We start from the raw sequence: 20,666 nt of genomic DNA on the forward strand, positions 1-20,666 counted from the left end.
AGATGCTTTGGGAATATTTTTACCCTTTCCAAATAGTCATTTTTGGAAAAAGCAGTTTAAGTTTCTTTAAATTACCTACTCTAATCTCTAAAGTCTGTTAAGCACTGCTAAAATATCACTATTAATGAGAAATTCTGACACTGTCTTAATTCTAAAAAGTTTCCCTATTCAAAGTATTATTCATTTTTAGGAAAATTATATATTTTTATAAGTCAGTTTGGGCTGATGTAATAATTCAAAATAAGATGCAATTATATTACTGAGAGAATTGATTTATACATTTTATTATTTTTATTTTATTTTTTTTCATTTTCACTGACACCTGGTGAACTTGTTCTCTGATGACACAGGGAGTTATTTTAGTCAGGGTGTCCCTGACCTCCTGCTGGTAGATTAATTACATATTTAACATTGTGTTTTCAAAACGAAATTATAAATCTGGACACATAAAGGAGGCAGAAAAGAGTCAGACCAGGGAGAAGAGAGGTTGTTAAGAAACAAAACAAGAGATTGCAAAAGGGAGAGATCAAATAGAAAGAAAAGAGAACGTAGGAAATGCAATTGGGAAAGAATTTCAAGAAAATAAGGATAAGGGGCAAGAAGGGCTGAAAAAGAGAGCAAGAGGGAGGGAGGGAAGAGAGGATTTTTGGTTTTCAATTCCCTAGCGAGGCTGCTGGCGTCCGCGCCCTAAACGCCTCAGCCTTCCAACTTGAGGCGAAAGCCACCTCCTCGGGCCTGCATTGCATCCAACTCACTCCAAGTTTTCTGGTGACTCCTACAGGGCCCCTTTCCGTCACCACCCCCTCTCCTTAGTAAGATTGACAGTCGCGTGGAGGAGGCTTTTCCGTGTACAGCCTTTCTCATGGTAATCAGCCCCCAGCATCACCTCCCGGCCCGGCCGCTCCCGCAACGTGCGCAGCTCGCGGACCCGCGGACCGGAAACAGGGCGGCGGGCGGGGAGCTGGCGAGCGAGCCAGGTCAGCTGACCGGGCAGCGGGGCGGGGGTCGCGGGGTTCCCGGGCGGGGACCAGCCTGGGGGAGTGCGAGCGGGCGGGGACCGACCCCCACACACACACACGTGCTCCTCCGCCTAGGCGGCGGGGCCTTACCCAGAGATCAAATGGAGGGACCGAAGCCGGGGGCGTGGGGGGGACAGAGCGCGCCGAAAATTGGGGGCAACAAGCAGACCTGTTTTGCATCAATAAATTAAGACTCTCATTTGAAGTTTGCTGGTTCCTGTCAGTGGAGGAGACGTTGGCAAAAGCACTGAAACCGAGAGATTCAGCCTTAACTTCAAAAAATTAAAATAAAATAAAATAAAAATAATGAAGCCTTCAGCTGGCCGTCCTGCTGGGGCCAGGTGACGTGCGAGATTCCACAGCCCGCGGGCCTCGCAGCAGGGATGTTAGGGACGGTCGGAGGCTCTCTGGTCCTGTTTTGATTTTGTTTGAAAGGGTTTCTCAGAGAGATGCTGCTGCTCCCCCCCCCCCCCCCCCCCGCCCATCCTAGGCTCAACTCCGAATGGATTGGATTGCGAGTTTGCACGTGAGAAAACCGTTTGGCTTGGCTTGGACCCCTGCCGCCCCCAACCCCCTCCACACACTTCCAATCCAGAGGACCCCTTACCACCCTTTGCTCGCAACTAAGAAGTTGCCCACCTCCTGCATAACAACACAGGGTCCAAATAATTCCTCTAGATAAAAGATCAATTCTGTTTCAAAACTAGAATAAGTTCCTTTTTAAAATTTTTCTCCACGTTGTACAAAATAAAAAGAATTTGCTTAAAAAAAATATTTAGCTGTGGCCAAATTCGAATTCCTTCTACAGCCTCTGTGTTCAAGGGCAGAAACATTGTATCTCTTAGGGCATCTGGGCCCGGGAGAGGAGCTTGGGGCAAGGGCAGGGGCGAGGGGGGGGCGGCTATGAAAGTTGAGGAAATTGACAGACTGAGAGGTGAATGGGGGGACAGGCACCAGGTCCTGGCCCGAGGGAATAGGAAAAACAAAACTGCGTCTTCTCACCCCGCCTGGGTGGAGGAAATTCTGAGGGAGGCAGTTTGTTTTACTCAAAGAAACCCTAAGGAATTTTTTTTTTCCCCTCCAATGTCGATTGCAATATTATTTCACATTTGCATGTATCTGTTGTTTTAATCCCCTTGGTCTGTGCTAATCTCGAAATGGATTATTATGGAGAAGAAAGACGGGGAAGGAGAGATTCATTTGCAGGACTTGGTTTGCTGTGTGAGGATCCGAAAGCTAGCAGCCCTCTCGACTTTTCCCTGCGTCCTGCGCTTCTGTATCCCGCTGATCCTCCTATCCCCATTGTCCCCGACCTGGCCTTCGGACTAGGGGAGTGTCCGGGACAAATGTATATTCCGGCTTCCTCCGATCCCACCGTCTCTGCGTTGGTGGAAACTCTGTCGGTCAAATGGGGAGAGAGTGTCAGGGGCGTGCCAAGCATGGGCTGGGGCAACCTACCGACGCGCCCACCCCTCGCGGGGACCTTTCCCGGGCCACCATCCAAATAGCCACCTTGATGGGAACCTAAAAGGTTGCTGTTTTACCCCATGTTAAATACTCGCATGTCGGAACTCCCAGTGCTAAGTGTTGGGGCTGCCTGCTGCCACTTGAATAATTACTGAGTCCAGAGTAATCAAATGATGAGATGTTTTTAGTGGAAATAGTCTTTTTTTTTTTTTTGTAAGTCAGATTCTAGGTAACCTAACATGAATATACATAATAAAGACAAATGATTTGCTAGCGGTTCGATTGGATCCTTTGACCTGAAGTTTTGCCTGTGAATGTGTGTGTCTGGCCAGTGAGTCTCCAATGTCTACCTGGGCACCCAGAGTGGGGGCTTGCCTGGATCACTCCAAGCAATGGGTTCCTTCTTCCTCTGGAATGGGAGAGGGGAGGTTGAAAAGCAAACTTCTAGAGAAAGCTGAATTCCAATTAAAAAAATAAATAAAGTGTGAGAAGGGGGATGGGAAGAGGGAAAAAAGGATATTAATAATACAGACAAATCTCTGAGGAGGGACTTGATAAGTCATACACATATTTAGTGAATATATAATATTGAAAGAAATGTAAAACAAAAAATTGAGAATGTGTCTGACCCACGTTGGAAATCTTTAATTTTCTTTTTTATTATTAATTTTTAGACTGACGAGCTTGACTGCTCCTCTTCTATAGGTAATTCATCTGTAATGGGGTGGGCAGAAGATTAATTTTTCCAGCTATTCTCATTGTAATAAATACTCAAGTTAAGAAGGAGGTGAGTTTGTAACCAACTGTATAAAGTGTCTTTCTTGCATCCTAAAAAAGAATTGGCTATTGTCATGCTGGTGGCTATCCCACCCCCTTCCAAAAAATAAAAATAAACATACAGAATACAAAGACGTGCACCTCTGGGAGTGTGGATGTGGCAACCCATGTGGTGGCTTTTTCCTCTTCTGAGTGCAATTGCCAGTGACTCTTACATTCAAAGTCTTGCTTTAGGCACACATTCAAAGCACACTTCAAAGATGTTTTTTCTGAATATATGTAAAAGTCTAGTGTTGGATCAGGATATTATTTGTTTCAGATTTCATCAGACGAAAAACAGGGGGCTGTAAGATATTAACAATATAAAAGCAGAAACATGGCGTGAGGCTGTTATTTAGTCCTCTTGACACCTCTACCTTTACCTTGGCAAGGAAGTCCTAAGGTTGTAGGACTGGAAGTTTATTTGTGCTCTGAGGTTCACAAGCACTTTCACTCTTGGGGGGCAGGAAGCCTCACAGTTCTTTAAGAAATTGAGCCTGAACCATTGGAGGCTAAGAGATTTCTTCCTTTTCCGATAAATGCCTATTCTCAGCATCCTCAAATTTGGCTGTCTTTATTTACTTCTATATTAGTTCCAATTATGTGCAGTGTAAACCAGCTTTTTGATTAACAAAACAGCAGAGCATTGGTTAAGAACACTTAAACTTCAAAAAAAATTCCCCTGGGAAGTGGGCTCTGAATTGGTTAATAATGTGCAGTACTTGCTAAATTGCTGACTTCCAGATGTGGAAAATATCTTTCTTGTTTAGGACCTATGTAACCTGATTGGATTACGACAGAAGCGTCACATTGGAAGCTTTTGAGTGATTATTTAATTAACCATACAGTAGAAAGCTTTATTCTCCAGGAAATCCCTTCCATATTTACATAACCAATCCCTTCAGAGCAAAGGTGGAGTCTTTTCTTTTTAATTTTACTTTAATTGCAATATCAAATATATATATATACTCCAAAACTTAGACCCCATGCTGTTTAATATCATGCTCTTCCTTCCCTGCTAAGTTCCTCTATGGCCTTTCTCCTTTTCTTCCTGTCTCACTGCACACACTCCTTCACTTTGTAGCAAGGTCTTCCAGAGATGCAGAGGGAATCAGAGACCCGTCATCCCAGCACTCTGTTAATTTACTTAGAGACCTTATTTTAAAAATGCCAAACTACTTTTTCGTTTGAGGATCCAATCCAGAAATTCATCACACACACACGCACACACACACACACACACACACACACACCAACATACACACCCTAAGATGTAGTTCACATGCAACATTTTTTTTTTCTGGCTCTGGCATTCAGAAAGAAAAAAAAAATTAAGAGAAAGGGCAAAGAATTTAGTTCCAGAAGCTGTGCTGAGAAATTCACAACTTAATGTGCATTTCAAATCTGGTCATTAGAGATATCTGTATAAGAAGAGGCAATCTGGCTTGAGGACCGGGATCTTCCCCTTTAACTTTCGCCCCTTAGAATTCTCCAGTTCAGTGAATGGTGTGCACCGTTTTCCGCCCTGTACTGTGTAGGATTTAGTGATGAGGATAATGATGCCAAAGGCTTGACGGGGGGGGGGGGGGGGGGGGGGGGGGGGCGTGGAGAAGGGAGGGAGGAAGGGAGGCGAGAGGGAGGGAGAGAGGAAGGGAGGGAGGTGGAATTTCATTTCTTCCACTAAAGCGTTTGCGGAGACTTCAAGGTATAATCTATCCCAGATCCTTTCCCAGAGAGAAACTTGGCGATCACGTTTTCACATGATGCTCACGCTCAGGGCGCTTCAATTATCCCTCCCCACAAAGATAGGTGGCGCGTGTTTCAGGGTCTCTCTCTCTCCTACAGAAAAGAAAAAGAAAAAAATGTCATTAGAAGAGGCGTAACACGTCAGTCCGTCCCCAGGTTTGTGTTTCCTGGAGTGGCTAAAAGAGATCAGTTCTAACCTGCTCCGCAGGAATAACGGTCCTGCCTCCCGACACTCTTGGCGAGGTTTTGTACAGTTTGCTCCGGGAGCTGTTTCTTCGCTTCCACCTTTTTCTCCCCCACACTTCGCGGCTTCTTCATGCTTTTTCTTCTCACCATTTCTGGCCAAAACTACAAACAAGACTTCGCAGGTAGGTTTTTTTTCCCCTTTTCTCTCTTTTTATTTCCTTTTGGTATGCTCACCCCCACCCTCTTTTTATGATTTTCTCCTTTTACGTGGGGATGTGAGTCCAAAGTGAGAAGGAGTGTCTGTGGGTAGGAATTTCAGGTGGGTTTAGCTCCTTTATGACAAGCTTTTTACCAAGAGTGACTTCTTCGATTTCTCTCCCACTCCTGCTCTCTTTGCTTCCTTTTCTCCTTTTCTCTCCTCCCAAATAATTTGCCTTGTACCTGTCCTTCAGGTAACCAAAGGTGTCTTTTGTTACCCAAGCTAAGAAAAGTTTTATTGAGAACTATAGAGTTAGAATTAAAACTCTTAAAGGGGAAAGATTCTGTTCTATTTTCGCATCTAGTTCCAATTTATTGTATTCAGCAATTAAAACTTGGCAAATACCTGTTAATAATTACAAAACTTGATCGATAAAAACCTACTAAATTCAGGGGCAAGTCTTTCTCCTAGACATGGCTGTCCATCCTTCTCTCCCACCAGAGAAGGCTGTTTTCTAAGCAGAAAGTGTCTGTTTTCTGTCTGCTTAGCGAGTTTCATTTCTTTATTTCATTCCTTGTGTGTGTATATATATGTGAAGTAACACCTCACTTCTGTGATGATAAATAAAGAAGTGAAAGTCCTCATGGAACTTGAGTCGTTTACCAAAGTGTGGGGGGTCACTACAGCTGGGGAAAAAACTGCTGTCAGGATATTAAGGTTTTAAATTAAGGATAACTTTTGAAATTGTATTTTAAATGTCACCGTAACATAGATGGATTTAACAGGAGACACATACACACGCTTACCCCATTCCATGCTTTGGCAATGAAAAGTCGAGATAGCAGGAGTTCCCAGGACAGTGGTGAGCCCGGCTAACATGAATGTGTTTATCTCCCACCTACTTATACATATTTTCTACATGCTCCCCTATAATGATGAGGGCAAGATTACTAACTCCAGAGTTAGAAATAATAGGAAAGATAAAGTTTACAACACAAATGCCCTGTCTCTCCCTCACACACACATGCTCATAAAACTAGCAGTTTACTTTATTAAACATGTATTTATATGCAATGGTGTGTAAGTCTCAGCAGGAATACACACAGGCCAGCTGTTTCAAACAGACACTTGTGTGACCATTTCTGTATTTCAGGATTTTTACCAACAATTTCAAATCAACAGGAAAGCCAAGAAATGACAAAATGTGTCAAACTTAAATTAAAACTCTCCCACTATGCTTAGGTTAAATTCAAGGTGCTTTCTAAATAATTCACTTCCTCTTCTCTCTGCTCCCCCCACCTCCACCCCTCTCAGCAAACGTGTGGAAACTGATACTCACTTTCCAGGTTTTCCGCAAAGCTTCCAGCACGGGAGACAATAGGTGCGGGGCGTGGGGACTAAGTGTGCCCGGCAGAGAAAGGGTTAATGGCCCTGTGTTACAGTTTGCATCTGTTACATCTTTTATAGCCCCCTGTTTAAACTAATCCTTGAGGCACAGCATCTTCCCAACCTCCACGGAGTTTCGGGATTCTCCTCCTCTCCTGCCTGCTTCCGAGGTTCCCCTTCTCCAAGTTTTGACAGTTTCAGCTGAAAAAATGCAGCGCCTCTCTCGATTTTTAGGTACAAAAGTTTCGAAGCCAGAAAGGATACAATCATTTAGTAGAGCTTAAAAGTATTGCCGTAGCGGTTGGACTTTCTCTTTCCTTTCTTGAGGGGGAAATTTTTTTTTCTATTAGAACTATTTAAGGGAACCAGTGTGGGGGGAGCATGTGTGTGAGTAAGGTGGGGGAAAATACTTAAGTAAATATTGTCAAAGTGGCGGAGGTGGGGGGAGAGGGACAGTGTCCAAAGAGGCTTATAATTATATTTCTTACTCTGGCGTGAAACGGGAAATCTTAATTTGGGGGCGGGGGTGGGGGGGGGAGAAAGAGACAGTGCCTCGATTAACTCCGATAGGGGAGGGAGGGGCGCGAGGCAAGTGGGCTTCCTATAATTACTATTATCAATGTGCCCGAGTGTCTTTCATCTGGGGGCTGTTTCGCGTTGTTTGTTTGTTTGTTTATTTGTTTCCTCTGGGGAATGAGGTGGGGGTGAGACAAGATAAGAGTGATAGAAAGCGTCGCCTCACCCCAAGTTCCCGAGCCTGGCTGAGGACTTTTCGGAGGAAAGGGTCCGCCTAGCCCTGAGTCAAGCAGCCTTACTGTACTGCCGTGTGCATTCCCTCATACGGTCAGGAGTTATGACTCATTTTGAAGATGTAATTCTTGTCTCTCTGATCCCCTCGCGGGTGCGACACACCAAACAGTAACAAACACAAAGCGCCTCGGGGCCAAGGCTGGGGTGAGGGGCGGGGAGGGGGCCGCCGAAGTTTCGCTTTGGCGTTGGGGGGCGCGGATGGGTGCTCGCCGGGGCCCTGGCCGGGCTCCCCTGGGCGGCCCGCGCGCGTTTCAATGGGCGCGGGCGATGCCCACATTGTCGCTGTGTTTGGTTGCTAGATCGAGCCTGCGTGCTGCCGAAGCAGGGCGCCGAGTCCATGCGAACTGCCATCTGATCCGCTCTTATCAATGAAGCAGCCGATCATGGCGGATGGCCCCCGGTGCAAGAGGCGCAAACAAGCCAATCCCAGGAGGAAAAACGGTAAGAACCAGCCCGAACCAAACTTTTCCGGGCCACTCCGCGGCTCGAGATCCAGGGATCAGGAGGGGAAAGGGAAAAGGAACCGAGGCGACGGCGCCTAGGGCTCGCGGCGAGCCTCCCTCCGCGGCCGGCGCCGGAGCCCAGCGCGCGCGGTGACTTGACCGGGTGGAGTTGGGGAAGTGCCGGGCAAAGTGAGCGGCGGGCACGGGCGTGCTCCGAGAGCTGGGGTCCCAAGCGGGCCCCGCGCCCCCATGCCCGCCGTCCCTCGCGCCCCCGCCTCCGCCCTCCCTCCACCTCCGCCTCCCGCTCCGCTAGCTCTCGGGCCGCCGGGTCCCTGGCCAGGCTGCGGGAGTCCTGCTAGGGCAGGGCGGGGGCCCGGGCGCCAGGTCTTGCTGGATCGCGGGGCTGGGGCGGGGGTGGCAGAGGGACCAGAGAGAGGAAGAGGGGCCCGGGGCTTCGCCCACACAAGGCTTAAAGTTTCTTGCCGGAGTCCCCCGGCCGCCTCTCTGCGGTACGCCAACTAACGGTCCGCGGGCAGCGGGGCCCGGCTGGGCGCGCCCGAACTCCGGGGTGGGAGGGACTCGGCCGGCCCGCGCGGGGTCCGGCAGGGTTCGGGCGGGCTTGGGGGCGGGGGGCTCCTCTCCTGCGGCTCTGGCCCCTCGCCGGGGGCTGGCAGAGTCGAAGAGCACAGGGAGACTTTTCTGGGCAGTTCCTACGTGGTCAGGAGCAGCCCGCTATCCAGGCTGAGTCAGGAAGGAGGAAGGAGATGGGGGTGCAAGGGGGACACACAGATAGGAGGTGGGAGATTAAACCTGTGACAGTTTAGTAGGTCCATCTTGGAGAGAGGCAGAGAAGAGGAGAGAGAGAGAGAGAGAGAGAGAGAGAGAGAGAGAGAGAGAGAGAGAGAGAGAGAAAGTAGGAGAGGGAGGGAGACAGAGAGAGACCCCCCTAGGTATTACTCCCAAACAAAATCGTGGGAATAAAAGAGAAAAGTGATTGGCAAGAGCGCAGAAAGGGCCTGGGGGAGGGGAGAGAGCTGGGGACTAGAGCGAGTGCCGGGGGAGCTGACAGAGGATACTGAGTTTTAAAAGAAAAACCAGCCCCCCAAAACAAACAAGCGGACTAGCGCCAGCTCAGACTGGGAAATGAAACTTCTCGCTCCCCTTGCTCTCCGCCGGATCCCCCGGCCCGGGGCCGCGTTCACGCTCCGGAGCTGGACGCAGGGACGCCGCGACAGCCCGGCCTCTGGCCTCCCGCTAGCCCAGCCCGCGCCTCGCAGAGACCGCCCGGGCCCACTTGGAGCAACTTTCCTCTAGAGAAGACAATTGTGCGCGCCCCCGGCCTGCCCCTTAGCTGCGCGGCGCGGGGAGGGGGCGGTTGGGGGCGCAGTGTGGGGTGCTGGAGGAAAAAAAACAAAGACTAGAGGATTTTGATTAGAGACAAATGATGCTTCTCCTTGTCTCTCTCTGTTCCTCTGTCTCTGTCTCTCTCCCTCTCTCTCTAGGTTTTTTGTGTCTGTGTGTGTGTCTCTCTGTGTGTCTTTTGCTTGTTGTGGTAGAGGTGTCGAGCCATATGGGGGAGTGATAGAGGAATTTTAGTCAGAAACTGTTCGTTACGTTATCCTGCCTTTTTCCTTTGTGCTGCCTTTGATCTATTTGCTTGGCTTAGTATTACAAAAAACAAGTACAATAATATATTCTGAGCTGCTTCCCCAAGATCCAGTTCAGGCTGCCTCTTTTTAAGTCAGTCTCTCTCTCTCTCTTCTCTCTTTCTCTCTCTCAATTTAATTTTTCTTCACTCTAGCATCTAACATTATTTAAGGTGGTCCTTATGCAGGAGACCTCCCTTTCCCCATCACTGGGTAATTTAGTAGACACTAAAATTACACCTAGTGTCTCCCTCTCCTTTCTTGTGTTTCCTCTGTTCCTTTTATTAAATGTTGGTTATTGATTTTCTAAAATCAATGTGTTGTGGGGCTCCCCCCCACACACACACACAAGTATCTAAAGCACGTTGCTGATCAACTGGATAACAAAAGCTTTGTGTCAAGGAGGCTTTTTTCTTTTATGTTAAACAGTATTTTTTTTTTTTTTTAGAGAGAGAGAGAGAGAGAGAGAGAGAGAAGAGAATGAGATTTAAAGCAAGGTTCCCAGAAGTGTTCTTCTGCAGAAGAGACTATTTAAAATGTTTGTTTCTTCTTGCCTGCCTCCTCCCACCCCCTTCGGGATTTTGCCACCGTTGACCAGCCTGGCCCCAGCAGTGAGGTCAGGCCAGAGCCCAGGTCTGAGGAAATAGAGACCTCCAGGCTTCCTGGGAACCCTTGGAGAAGAGAGGGTGTCTCTCCCAGAGGGGGGCCTGCTGCGGGTATCACAGGTGGACCAGAGTGCCAGGGAGGGGCTCAGCCAGGGACACTGCAACCATTTCCACTCCGCCCAGCCACTAACTTGGGAGAGTCTCCACATTCTGAAATGGAAAGTTGAATTGCACATATTAAGGCATGTAGCCCAGTCTTTGCACACTTACCAGCCTGCCTGTCCATCTCTTACAGTTTCTCGAACTTTGACTATTACCTGTCTATTTTTCCAAATAATCTATGGGAAAACATGCTAGGAATTGGTTACTTGTCAGTGTTTTTCTTTGGGTTTAATCTGACTGAGCAATGTCCTGGTTTTGAGAAGCAAGTAGAAGAGTTTTTCCTCCCTTTTTTTCCATTTTCTTTCTCATCAAGCATGTATCCAATGCCCTTTCCTTTGGGAATTGCCAGAATCTATCTGAACTGAGTGGATTTTTCTTCTTTCCTGGATTCATGGAAAAGATGTCACTTTTGAGCTTGTGTCTTTGCTGATAACACTAAATATGATGATTCTTATCAAAATCATATAGAAATTCCTGGAAAGAAATAATGACAATACTAATCATAGAAGTAGAAGCTGCAAGGAAAAAAGAAAAAAGTGGTCATCTAGGAAACTAGAATGGCACTTTATATAATTTTAATGAAGTCAACAGTTTATATATAGACTAAAGCAACAAGGAGATAAACCATGTAAAGCTGTGTGTGTGCGTGTGTGTGTGTGTGTGTGTGTGTGTTTGAAAGTCCAGTCAAGAACATGGTTTAGAGGATGAGGCTGTAAATGACTATTAAAAAGCAAAGGAGAAGGAGGCAGTTCGAGGGAAATAAATGTACAAAGAGAGAAACAATCTAAAATCCAGCCTTTTGTATTCTCAGGCTAGAAAGATGCCTGGCAAAGACAGTGCCAGGGCCAAGTTAATCCATAGTGGACAGTCTCCTTTGCCCCACATAGAAAAGATGAAATCTCTTCCCAGAAAGTAAGATGTGCAGGAGGAAAGGGGAGAGGGGTGAGGGTAAAGGAGGCAAAAAGCAAGTTGCCGCAGACGAGAATGTGTGCCGGTTTCAAGAAAGTTCAGTCAGATGATCGGCAGTCGCCTGACTCACTTTGTAACACTTTCACTGAAGCTGGAGAGGAGGGGAAAACCCACCCCCCTTCCCATTCCCCTGATTATACCCCACTATCTCCACACAGCCTTGGAGTCAGACATGAGCACTGGGAGCGGGAGATGCCGGCTGCTGCTGCCACTGGCACAACCCGGTTGTAACTTGCAAAGTTTGTTGCTTTAGCCCCTGATGCGGGCATCGGCTCCTGGGGATGCCCGGGCTTCTCGCCTGCCTCCTGCGGAGCCTGGGAAGACCAGCCTGCCTCCCCAGCACACCGCCTTCCAGCATCCGCCTCTGAGAAACAGCACATACACATACATGTTGTAACAAAAATCAAACCCAGAAACTGCTTGTTTCAGAAAAGGGAATGGAGTTGATTTTTACATGAAAACTGAATTCGGAGTGGAGGGAACAAGGAAATGGAAGAAAGAAAGGAAAGTTAAAATTGATTGGTCTTCAAAGTTTCAGCTAAAGGTTTGGGGATCATGGGGGGAGATTTTTACAAATGCTTTTGGGCTCTGAATTTCAGTGGTTAAAGAAAGGAATAAAGTTGGCTGTTTTCAGGGCTTTGGATCCTAGAGGAGAAACAATCCGATGAGCAGAAATGATTATCCTTGTTTCAGACAAGTCCTCACTTTTGACCACTTCTTTCAAGGGTGTGGAGGGACTGGTAGTGATGCTGAGAAGTTACAGAGGATACAGAAGTTGCTCCCATTTCAAAGATGCTTACATGCAAAGGAAAGGAAATGCAGCCAGGCCCTTCCTTCTCCAGGATGAGGCTCCTGTCTGAGAGGTGAAGCTGGGATGGGGCAGCCTCCAGTCAAAGGCTCTCAGTGTACACTGAGGCAGGGAAGGGAAGTTTCCATTAGATGACAGTCAGTTCAAATTTGGTGATCTTTGCAAGTGTGAAAATCTTTTGCCACCAGCTTTCTTCATAAAGTTGATGAGCTTATTAGGAAGCCTGTGTTGCTGGCACTGAAAGCACTCAAAGGCAGTCTGTGTGGCAGGTACCAACCAGTTCTAAGGGTGCTCAAAGATATCCATCGCCATCCTTTTCCCTCTGTGGAGATCTTCTGTAAGTTTTGTCACGCTGCACACACACGAGGCTGGGGGCTATGTATCCAAACTGATCTATTTGTTTAATTTTGGTTTGGAAAAACTAAGCCAATTGGGGGAGAAACATGCCTTCCTTCACAGCAGAGCACTCGCCTGCTAGCATCCATGGCTTGACGCTCCACCAGGGATAAGGGGCGGCTAAGGATTTTAAACTTTACATTGCTTCTCTGTTGTCAAATAAAAATAAATTCCTTAAGTGTAAACTTCCAAATAAGAATTAAACCAAGACTAAAAGTTCCCCACTAAGTTGCTATGTCATATGCTTCAGATGCTTCCTTTCTTGCTTGCTTAATTTGTTCAAAGTAAAGAAATTTCCAAGAGGTTATCAAAGACCCTAATACTATGCTAAGAAATATTTCCTGGGGGAAAAAATGTGTGCCCTGAAGGTAGGAAAAGAGGGTGTTGCTAGCTCTCTAGCAGAGCCGCGTTTATTCCAAGATGTGGAAGACTCTTTTCCTTACAGTTTTTGTCATCTGCATTCTTCCAAGGCTTTTAAGGTGCATTTTCTTCTGTGTGAAAGGGAACTCTTTGTCCTTCTCCTCTCCAGCACCGTGGCTTCCTAAGGTAGACACTATTTTGTGCCTGTCACAGAGAGAGGGAATGCAGGTTTGCAATGCTCACAGACAATTGATTGTCTGCCCTAATGTGTTTCATTTACATGTTTATAACGTCAATGGTGCTGGGGTGTCCACTGTACCATTCATTCCTGCATTCCCACAAGGGGGCAATTGTCTGAATGGCCAAGTCAGACACCTTTTTGATTGCTCTTTGGTTGTCTTTTTAGAGCAAAGAGATAAAGGAGGAAAATCTGTGATGCAGAAACACTAGTTGAAAATACACAGAATTAAATGTCACCACAAAAGCAGTTGTTAACAGAAGCCCAAATATGCTTTTTAGCCAAGATGTGAAGGTTTAAAAAAATAATTCCGAGCTGAGGAAGAATGATTTAAAACCAATAAATATAGCTCTCCTTCCCCCTCCTTAATCCTTTTTCTTTCTTTAGCAATCAGAAGATGAAATGTGATTTTTTTTTTCATTTTTAAGCCTTGAAATATCTAGGCACCTCCTCATTATTTGTGTTTGCTGTGATTTGTGAATTTGGTATATATTTACATAGCTCTGTTTATGCCAGTAGCATCAGTTTACCACTTGGAAAATCTATTCAATGACTATTTGGGCTGTGGGAGTGTAAACTTTTAAAAAGTAAGAGCCAAGTATTTCTTCATCAAGCATTTTTTTTAAAAAGGAAAGCAGTAATAATCAGTAGACTTGATGGAAGTCTTTGCCTTAATAGCTATGTGCCAAAATACTTTTATCTTGGGTGACAGTTGTGTCAGAGTGAAAGCTCTCAGGAAAAGTGTAACTAGTAGTTATAAAGTAAATAAAGAATTTTGTTTTAAGGTGTTCTCTACTGTTTTTATACTGTGTGTGTGTGTGTGTGTGTGTGTGTGTGTGTGTGTGTGTTGTCTTGTCTTTTATTTCCTTTGAGTTAGGCGAGAAGAAAAGCCATCATTCCTGTTTGTTGGCTTTACTCTTCAATCAGCTCTCCCTTCCATATTATGCATGTATGTAGTACACATGAATACACCTGCTTAAAAAAAAAAGATTTCACAGTTCAGATGGTGCCTTGCTGGTTCATTTAGGAAATACAGTTATTAGAAGTTGGTCTGATTTCACGTGTGGTCCATAAAGAGAGAAAATACTAACTCTTGTGTCATCTGGTGGGAGGTAAACGGTAGGGGTGGTGGTAAAACTTTTATAATTTTGTAGTAAATTAGGGAGAAAAAAATCGCCAGCCTGTGAAAAGATTTTTGCCTCTCTGGGAAGACACACACAGTAGCTGCACCGTTAGCTGAACCCCTGACACGGCGGTCTTTTGAATGCCTTAGGTATGATTTCACTTTCGCTCACATCAATGCTGACCTGAATGCCTTTCATATCTGATCCGCTGTGTCTCTCCCAGTAAACATCCCCTGAGGGGAGAACAAAGAAAGGAGCTCTTCTTCTTCTTAATCACAATTCAGCCCTTTCACCGCCGGCAGGCTCCATTTGCATTCTGCCACAGAAAGCCAAGATGAAAAGAAAGAGAGAGAGAGAGAAAGAGAGAGAGAGAGGGGAGAGAGGGGGGAGAGAGAGAGAGAGAGAGAGAGAGAGAGAGAGAGAGAAGAGGCAGAGGGTTGTGGCTGAGTAAAATAACTTAGGTGTTTGTGGCTGTTTGTTGGGCTTTCCCTAGTTACCAGCCTTATATAGTTGATGCTCAACCAGGCCCTGTCCCTCCTGACAGGCGTATAGTGTTACAAGATGGCATGTCTGTACTATTCATGGCCACCCGCTCAACACTTGAGGTAAAAAGTGTCAGGGAGGGATCAAATTCCCCCCCCCCCAGAAGCCTGTTAGACTTGGGGTTAGGTGTGTGGGCTTCCCACTCTTGAGTGCTGCCTACTGTTTGGCTTTACTCTGATTGTTGACCGTCAGACAAGGGAGGTGAGGGCACAAGAGGGGGAGGCGGGGGGGGGGGGGCAGATCTGGAGGGGAGAAGGGATCAGGTCTCCTGAGGCCCTGCTCTGGTTTCAGCGATGGGTGTCTGGTTCAGAGAAAGAGGCAGAAGTGCCTGCACACACTGATAAATCTTCAGGAAAACTGGAAAAGACTTGCCCATTTTTTCCCCTGACTTTTTATGATAATTCATATTTTCAAATGAAAGGGGAAAAAAGCCAAGAAAGAAACTCTCAAATGAGCCAAAAAGAAAAAAAAAATTCTCTGAAAAGAATTTTAGGGGGAAAAGTTGTTCTATTTTAAAAAGCTTTGAGGGCTGTAAAGTGCCACGTTTTTCACACCTTCTCCATACTTTTTTAAAAGATTTTTTTAGTATGTTTAACATTTGTGAGATGACAGCCTTTTTGTATCTCAAACTGGATGCTGCAAGATTTATAGGGAGGGGTTGGTGGTATTCACGTTCTGTTGAGAAAGTTTATGCCTAAAGGGCTCCTTCTTACTGGAAACTGTTTAAACCCATGCTGGCGGACCTGTCAGGTTTTACTGTGCTATTTGCCTCCATTTTCAACATGCAAAAGTAACATGCAGTTAATGGTATTGGAATGAGACCACAGTAAGAGCAGAAACCTCTCGTGACAACTTTTCAGCTATTATCTTGCTCCTCTAAAGTGTCTCGTCTTTTTTTCTCTCTCTCTCTTTCCGAATCCACTTTTGAGATACTAACAGTTTTTCTTCAACAATTAGATTAAGCATGCAACACACACATACACACATGCAACTTTGGGAGGGCAGCTTTTTCAGACAGCAGAGTGAAGAATTGGAAGCATGGCTTTTCAGATAACCATTGTGGCAGATTTCACTTATAAGAGCAAAACTAGCGGAGATATTAGAAGTTGTATAGAGCATGTGACACAGATTCCTAATTTTTTTTCTTTTTCCCAGAAGATTTACAGAATTTACAAAAAAAAGATTATCCCTACACCTTCAACCCCTGCTATCCACCCCTCTGACCCAAGCAATGAAGGATTTAGGCAGATTTACTTCAGTAAACACCTTTGGACACTTGGGGGGAAAGTGGGAGTCTGTTTGCAAAAGAAGGCTTTTGTTAAGTGAGGTACGGGGATAATGCTTTACCAGGCAGCTGTGATATTAACCTACCCAGCAATGCGGGAACACTCTTTAACTCTTCGAGTGCCTGGCCCTTTGCGTGCAGCAGATAAGATCTTAGCTGTCCAAAGACACTTCGAATTCCGGCTCTAGCAGTTTATTATTCTGACAAGTCTTGTAGACATGAAACTGTTCAAGCTTTTAAAACAATGTGGTTTAATTAGATGAGGTGGACTTCCATTGCTCATAAGTCCTCCAAATGGTGGTTTATAATTGGCAAGAAAAAAAAAGGAAGAAAGGAATCAGGCAGCACATTAAAAATTCCAGGAAATATCTTTAGAAAAGTTATTTTCATTTCCAGCTTTTAAAATATTAGACTATGGTAGCTAGAGGGAATGAAGAAGCTGGGGCCTCTGTGCTTACTATAAAAGACACCAGAAGTTTGTGAAGAAGGAAGGGAAGCTGCAGGAGGCCAGTTCGGACAGTGACGTTTCGCAGCCCTCACTCTTTTCAAGGGGGAAGCACTGCCTGTCTTCCGGAGCTTGGGAAGTCATGTGCACCTCAGAATCAGGGCCTCAGGCCGGCTCTTCCCAACTTGAGACTTTTCAAAGCAAGCAGAGAGGCATTTATAAGAGGAAGGAGTTAATGGTTATTTTTTGCCGGGCACAAGAATAACTTTACAGGTGTTGTTGCATTTGGACTTAAATAAGATTGCCTTATTTAGTTTCAAAAAAGAGTGTAGGTGTCAATGCTGGAGCAGCCACAAACGTGTGAGAAAGTAAAGGGTATGAGACATGACAGAATTAAAGGTGTTTGCTATGTTGTTACACCGTGTGTCAGGCTGCAAGCGCCCTTTGTCACAGCCTCCTGGTGATTTGACAGCGCAGATCTACTTCCCTTCTAGGTGAGACAGCGTTTTTTAACCGGAGTTATAAATATGGTACATCTTTCACGTTGCATGCTGCCTCCCGGATCCATGAATCCTATCTGGAAGCATCTCGCCCTGAGACACAATGAACAAACGCTGTACACAGGGACTGTGTGCGCGGGGGCCTGGGCACCACCAGCATCACAGTAGCTGGCATTGACTGTTGTTTGGCAAGAAGGTCCTCTGCCAAATCATCCAATAATTAAGTTTTATGTTATTTGTATGAACGACCAAGCATGCAGTATTCCTTTTCAAATCAAAGGGAGGCTTAAAATTACTTTTTGAACACTTTCAGACCATGGTCAGGTCACAGTTTGGGGGCTGGATTAAAATGATCTCATTCATGATCTAATTGAGGTTGGCAAAACCTTAGCAGTAGCAGGAGTACATAAATATAAATCAAAGACCAAAATTTAGCAAATCATATCATTTGCTAGAAATCTGCTCATGAATTATTCTCCGATTGCCAACCCAGAAGTTAAACTTTGTCTCCTCTCAGCAACAGTAACTGCGCACATTTTTTCAGGCTCCTGACAGGAAAGTTAGAGGAACTGAAAAGAGAAAACAGAAGGAAGATGATCAGTGTCTCATCAGATATTGTGTGTTTGTGACCCAAGAAAGGACGATGGCTAATACAGCCGTGTTCATTACAGCGGATGCTGCAGTCCTGGTTAGAAATTAATATCGGCTTCTGAAAACCAGACTTTGGAAGAGCAGGCAGCTGGAACACAGAAGGGATGGAAGGGGAGCAAACATTTCATGAAGGATCTGACTGAATTTTGCTTTTATTTTTTCAATTTAATGTAATCATTATCATGATTTGTGAATTTTACAAATTTAGTTCAATTATGGAGCTGTGGGGATATCTGAGATAGTTGTTAGAATTAAAAGACAATTATAGAAATGTTAGTGTACATATTTAAGTTACCTTTCTTTCTTGTTTTAAGAAATAAAGAAATATTACTGTAAGATTAAGACTCCAGATCCTAGAATCTATGGGATTGTTATGTTCTATTGTATGCAACCCATTTTTAGTTCTTTATTTTTCTTCTTTGCAATGTGTTATTTCAACTTTAAACCCCACACAGTAGTTTAAAATGGGGGGGGCTTAATTCTGAACTTGAATATTTTGAAGTTAAATTTTTAAATTCCACTTAAATGAAGGTATTCTTTCAAGTAAGCAGTAAGTGCAGAGCTGGTCAGTTTAGCTAACTTTTATTTATCACATGTATTTTGGAATCACCATGATATGGTGGAAACATTTTAAAATAATCTCAGGTAATAGGGGTAAATGATTGCATTACTTTGGACACAGGTAATTGTCACTAAGGATTTCCCGTGACAAAAAGGCCAAACGTGTTCTACATAAAAATGTGAAATGGATTCCTCATATAGTTACATTGCTGCTATGACAATATAGTGATTTTTGTTCTTTAAATACAATTTTATTTTTCTTTTTGTAATCAACTCTAGGAGGGAAAGGTGCTCTGGACAAGGTGATAGACACTCCCTCTAAAAAAATCAGTAATAGATCAATAAATATCATGCTATTTATGAGATGAGGTTTTTTTTTCTTTCTCTCTGAAATGAATGAGTAAATTTCAAGTATTCAGTGCCTGAGTGATGTGTAAATTCAGTACATAATTTTCACTGTTTCTTAGTTCAATTTGTATTTATATTGTCTTATGTATCTGCGTTAACTGTAATCAAAGAAACTTTGTAACGTGCCTATTCTTGGAAGTACTAAGTTTCTGTTTTAGACACAAAGTGCCTCAATGGAAGTGTTCCACATCGTCAGATTTCTCAGTTTTAAGAGGTGAGGTTTATATATAAAAACCTCAGTAAGCTGTGTTTTCATCATAAATAGACCCATTAAAAGGGGAATCTCCAAGCAAGGTGGTTGTCCTCTAAGGATTTTCCATCGCTTTCGCTCTGCTGATGGGAATTTGAAAACTACTTGTAGGCCATATGCACACATACACAAATGCACCCTAGGACCCCAACTCTGCTACTTGTTCTCTTAAACTTTCACTACAACCATATAACTTGTGAATGAAAGACATTTCAACAAAAATAGTAAAGGTGAAGAACTAATGTAGACTCCTGTTTTGCAGGATTTATTGTGAGGAAAAAAGTGTTCCCTTTACCACATGACTCTTACAAAACTTCCATGCACCTATTAATCTATGCTTTAAGTATATTATTTAGGGTAAATGACAAGGTCATGTTTTGGAGCTGTTCCCCCCCCTCCTTCTCCTTCACTATCACCAGCCTTAGCACAGATCACGCCAAATTGATTGCAAATGGTTATGGTTTTTAAAACAGCATACAGGAGTCCTGAATAAAGATGGGAGTTCAAGGTAGTGTTTACAATATTTGAAAGGGAAAAAAAGTGGGGAGAGGATTAAACTGTACTGAACACTTAGAAATGTGTGGCGTTTTATACCAGTGCAGATAAAGGGTGAGGTAGCCTTGCCTTGTGAAACCCAGACCACAAATGATATGTGTCAGTAGGTTCTTTGATAGGGCTTCTGGCCTCAGTGTTTTCGTGCTGTCAAACAGCTATGTTGAACAAACACCTCCTCTGGGACAAAGTGATAAATGCAGAGACAGGCTGGCTTCAACCAGTCTCAGCAGCCTCCGCAGCCACACCTCCAACCCACCCACCCCTACTGCCCATAGTCCAGCCACCTCCCCACGGGGCTTTGTCCCTTTACCTTAAACTGGCATTTATAGAGAGATGCCGGGGCTTTTCGAGGTGTCAGTGGTGAATAATTGTTGATACTCCCCAAATCTTATGAATCAGTACTCTGAAACTGCAGGCAGAGTCTTTTTTCTGGCAGGCTTTATCTAGTCCTTTTTATATGGAACTGGACTGAACTTTTAAAGTTTTGCCAACTTGAACTTTTTCCACCTTTGCTTAATCATTTGAAAACCACTTGCTCCCCTCTTGTCTTTGCCCTAGTCACTGGAGTTTTATTTTCTAATGTTCAAGCAATTACATTGTGCAACACAGAACAGAATTTTGCCTTTATATGTCCAAACACTATTGCCTCCTACTTTTCACTTTCCAGCATTCTTGTAGGGCTAACACTGCAAATGTATGGCCACTGGTGTTTCCCTCCTTCTCTCTCAGAGCCATTATTCTCTGACTAAAACCTGTTTACTGGTGCTTTTGTGTGTGCGTTTTTTTTCCCCCTGACATTAAATGAATTTCCATCTTCTACTTCTGCAATCTCTAAGAAATAGATAAACCATTATATTTTTTTCCTGGCTCGTATTTTAAAGCGGTGATCCTGACAGCAGGACGATTATTGCACTTTATATTTTAGTGGATGTTTGCTGTTGCTAGTTACAGCAACACTTATCATAAGACAGCAAGAAAAGAGTAGTCCCTGGTAATTAAAGTAATGAAATATTCATTTACTCTACCTTTTCTGTAGTCTCACAAATTAGGCTGCTACATTTAATGCCTGCACTGCCTCTGTTTTTATT

At 44.5% G+C, this 20,666-nt stretch overlaps 1 protein-coding gene across 7 annotated transcripts in view; it reads left to right on the forward strand.

Annotated features, from left to right (window-relative positions):
* Positions 1–5,281: 5,281 nt before the first annotated feature.
* Positions 5,282–20,666, forward strand: part of ZEB2 (zinc finger E-box binding homeobox 2) — a 129,128-nt gene continuing 113,743 nt past the window's right edge. For 2 of the 7 annotated variants that reach the window (XM_066232922.1, XM_066232929.1), the window contains exons 1-2: positions 7,668–7,690; positions 7,929–8,070. In XM_066232922.1, coding sequence (XP_066089019.1) covers positions 7,673–7,690; positions 7,929–8,070 — 160 coding nt within the window. In that variant the 5' untranslated portion in view covers positions 7,668–7,672. The other 5 variants (XM_066232923.1, XM_066232924.1, XM_066232927.1 and 2 more) reach the window with 5 other exon arrangements.

The sequence above is a fragment of the Saccopteryx bilineata genome, chromosome 5, assembly GCF_036850765.1.
Source record: "Saccopteryx bilineata isolate mSacBil1 chromosome 5, mSacBil1_pri_phased_curated, whole genome shotgun sequence".
NCBI classification, from domain to species: domain Eukaryota; kingdom Metazoa; phylum Chordata; class Mammalia; order Chiroptera; family Emballonuridae; genus Saccopteryx; species Saccopteryx bilineata.